This window comes from Otolemur garnettii, unplaced genomic scaffold (genome assembly GCF_000181295.1).
Source record: "Otolemur garnettii isolate 467f Iridium unplaced genomic scaffold, OtoGar3 scaffold00013, whole genome shotgun sequence".
NCBI lineage: Eukaryota > Metazoa > Chordata > Mammalia > Primates > Galagidae > Otolemur > Otolemur garnettii.
In genome coordinates this window covers 16234727-16238792 of record NW_003852408.1, presented here as the reverse complement: position 1 = coordinate 16238792, position 4066 = coordinate 16234727, and the positions used below count along the sequence as shown (strand labels likewise).

The 4066-nt window shown below is 43.1% G+C and overlaps 1 protein-coding gene across 1 annotated transcript in view; it reads right to left on the bottom strand.

Moving 5' to 3' along the window:
* Positions 1 to 4066, bottom strand: part of MREG (melanoregulin) — a 63821-nt gene that overhangs the window by 36607 nt on the left and 23148 nt on the right. The window contains exon 2 of the mRNA XM_003784973.3: positions 3792 to 3951. Within this exon, the coding sequence (XP_003785021.1) occupies positions 3792 to 3951 (160 nt within the window). The remainder of the gene's footprint in view (positions 1 to 3791; positions 3952 to 4066) is intronic.

The window sequence follows — 4066 nt, the reverse complement described above, 5'->3', positions numbered from 1 at the left end:
TTTATATTCTTTGACACTGCACTCTAAGTTTACCCCTTGTTTCATTATTTGTTCTTGTTTTTTCTAACTTGGAACACCATAAACTTAGCCTTAACAAACCAGTTTCAATAGGGGAATATTAGTAGTACACACATTGTTTTGAAATTATTTTTCATTACTCAGAGAATCCCAAATACGAACATTCCTAGGTCTTCTGTACTGTGGCTGCTCAAGGAAAAACACCCCAGTCAGCCTCCCCTAATACCTCGCTCAGCTTCTAAACTGCATTGTTCAAAAATATCTAGGGTTCCTTATTCTTCAGGAGATAGAATTTGATTTTCTTTCGAAACCGAAATCTTTTGTTTTATTAAAATCTGTACCAATGTTATCCCGTGTGGAAAAGGAAACAATAATAATAGATATGGAACTTGTTCAAACTTAAAACAGCCTCCTGCCAACTTCCCACCTTTACCTTCAAAATCATTTTCAATCATCCTGAACAAAATAACAGTTATAAGCAGTAGTGCTAATAATACTATATATCTGTGACCCAGAAACCTATAGCAGAACCTCCATAATTGACCACCTCCCTACACTGACCACCTCCCTAAGTTGACAAATTTTCATACACTGAATATGCACCACATGTACTCAACGTACAGTGAGCCTAGTTCCTTATGTTGAACACATCCATATCCCTAAAGATGGTTACAGACCTTAGGTGAATGACTTGCATAGGTTCTACTGTATTTTATTTAGCTGACACACTTTTAAATGTGAGTTATCATTTTTAAATCTGGACCTCTTCCATGAGAATTTGGATTTTTTGCTTCTTTTAAAAAAGCAAAAGTTCCTGCATTTGTAGGACCACATTCTCGACATGGCCAACAGCAGTCTGGAGCTCCACATCTGCCTTAAAGCAGTGTGAGTTTGCAGTTCACTCACTGGGAAGGGTGCTCACTGATCTGACTGCCTAGTTAGTCCCTAGAGGGATCTCAGATTCAACCTCTGTTCTTCACCCTGAAGCGCTTTTCTTAGTTTCCTCAAAGGACAAAGTGGCATCACAAATATTCCAGCATTTTCAATACACATACTTGGGCTGGGTGCAGTGCCTCAGCACTCTGAGATGCAGAGGCAGGTGGATTGCTTGAGTTCAAGAGTTTGAGACCAGCCTGAGCGAGAGACAGACCCCATCTCTACTGAAACAGAAAAAAATGTCCAGGCATGGTGACAGGCACCTGTAGTCCCAGCTACTTGGGAGGCTGAGGCAAAAGAATCACTTGAGCCTAGGAGTTTGAGGTTGCTGTGAGCTACGAGGCCACGGCAGAGCTATGAGAGACTCTGCCTCTAAATAAACAAACAAACAAACAAACAGATTTTGATCCTACAGTTCTATGCCTGAAGAAACTGTGGAAGATCATGTAAGTATATAAGGATGCCCACTGTCGTGTTGTTTCTAACAGCAAAATCAACCTATATGTCAACAGGGACTGGCCAAGTAAGTGATGGTAAGTCTATGCAAGAAAACACTAGAGAGATCTCGAAAGCAATAAGGCAACGCTAACCACACTGAAATGGAAATATGGCCGACAGCTAGGTGTGTAACATATGATCCAATCTGTGTGGAAAATGAATAGATACATTAATGTATGTGTTCATTTCAAAACTTTAGAAGTAGATATAAACAACTTTTTAGCCATTTTACTTTTATACTTAAAAAAAAGGAAGCACTGTGAGAGATATTTCAAACCATTTCGTAATAATTATCATCACGTCCTCATGTTGTTTATTTCATTGCCTGCCTTGGTAACCCCCACAGTCAAGCTTGACTTATTTCCCAGGCAAGGAGCAGGAAAAGCCTTCTGCTGGCCCAGAAAAGACACAATGGGCCACTCTGGAAGCCGTGCTATTGAGAGCTTTGTAGCTCACGTTGCCTCCTCTGCTCTCTTTTGAAAAGTTGAGAGAATCAGGGCAGAAAGGCAGGCACTCCTCCAGAGAGCACTCCCGGGCTCAGCTCCAAAAGGCCCTCACGTCAGAGAGAGAGAAATAGAGAGAGACAGAGAGGAGGAAAGGGGCTATACATTACTCCCCTACTGCTGTTACTGCTTTAGGCAGGATGGGGATGAAGAGGAAGAAAAGAAAAAACCTGGCTCTTTTTACATCAGCAGGAATGCTAATTTGTCAGCATAATATAGTTGCTCTTCCCATTAAAGGAAAAACAAAGCCACACATTCCATATGCTCAGGAAGGACAGCCAGGGAGCGCTATTCTTGGCGGCAGCAGGCTTGGTCATCAGAGGATGCGACTCATCAACAGCCACACAGGACTCTCCAGCTGGCCCTGCCCTGGGCCTCAGGCAGCATCAGCCCTTCCCCCACTCTGAGATGTCCTACCTCTGTCCCCTCCAAGGCATCCAAGTCACACCAGAAAAAACGGACCAGGACCACAGGGCACTTCTGAAAGTTATTGCCTGCCTTGGTAACCCCCACAGTCAAGCTTGATTTATTTCCCAGGCAAGGAGCAGAAAAACCTATATCACCTCCTGCTAAAGTATGTTTTGTGGGGGGGTGACAGAAATCAGCCTGTGATCCCAGCACTGTGGGCAGCTGAGGTGCGTGGACTGCCTAGGCTCAGTAGTTCGAGACCCCCATTTCTAAAAAAATAGCCAAGCATTGTGGCGGACATCTCTAGTCTCAGAAACTTGGGAGGCTGACACAAGAGAATCACTTAAGCCCAAGAGTTAGAGGTTGCTGTGAGCTGTGACACCACAGCACTCTAATAAGGGCGACATAGTGAAACTGTCTTAAAAGAAAAAGAAAATTAGGGGCAATGCCTGTGGCTCCAAGGAGTAGGGCGCTGGCCCCTAATACCGGAAGTGGTGGGTTCAAGCCTGGCCCCAGCCAAAAACTGCAAAAAAAAAAAAAAAAAAAAATTCAGGGAATAGAGGGGGCGTTTAGGCCCCCCTCCCCACTACATGCACTGGTGCTTTTTCCAGAGCCAGAGCCTGGGGTTCTGTCTCCCTACTCCTCTCCGTTACTGTTAGGTACACAGAAAGAAGCAGTGTGCATCTCATCCGGGCATCTACTCAGAGCTGATAAACTCAGAGGTCGGAAAGGCGAGGTGGCATGATGTGGAAAATGATCTTGTGTTCTACAGAGTACTCTAATACTGCTTCTGAAGGAAAGAAACAAACACGATCCTCTTTGCTGTTTTTTCTTAACTTATCAAGTTCTCTTCCTTCTTATATTCCAGTGCTCTCATCCCGATACCTTTGGATTGAGAGTTGTTATGAAGGTTCAAAGCTTATGACAAAAATTATCTCACATAATTAAAATCAAAAATTATCTCCACTGCTATCTGGTCAACATCATAATCTGAGAAGCCTCAAACAGGAAAAAAAAAAAAAAAACTAGCTCAGGCCTCGATAATTCCGAATTCGCACAAACACAAAGCTCCCTGCAACCTTCAGTCTGAATCACCTAACTGCAGCTTGCTGAACAACTGGACGGTAAGAGGTAGACTGCTTACGCCACTGAAGATGATAAATTTTCTTCACATTCTTCAACAGCATTGCCTCTCGTGTAATTTGTATCATTAAAGTAATAGTAAGAAATGAGTCTTATCTGTATATTAAGCACATTAGTGACTACAGATAACAGATGATAACTGATGCTGCTAAAATATCTGCCCTTCACTTTAAACATCTCAGCCTTCATCTTTTCGTTATTGCAAGCTGGGGTTCTGTCTCCAAAATGGCTGTTTATCACTATACGTCACTACCTGCACACAGCAAGGCGTCAAAGGGGGCTTACCTCAGAGTCTTTGGCTTGCTGATTACGAACGACTATCAAATTGTACAGGATTCTGTCGTCATCTGCTTCGGTGTGGGACACATCATGCGGCATACTCCATAAATTCTTTTCATCATCCCTTGCCAGAGTTGCTCCAAATGAGGAATACGGACTGCTATCACTACAGTACAAAAAAGGGAGGATCAGGGGTCTTTGTTACGAACTGGTATCTAACATATGTGTACAACATGCATTATAATAAAAATACATCGTGGCTCGGCACCCGTGGCTCAAGC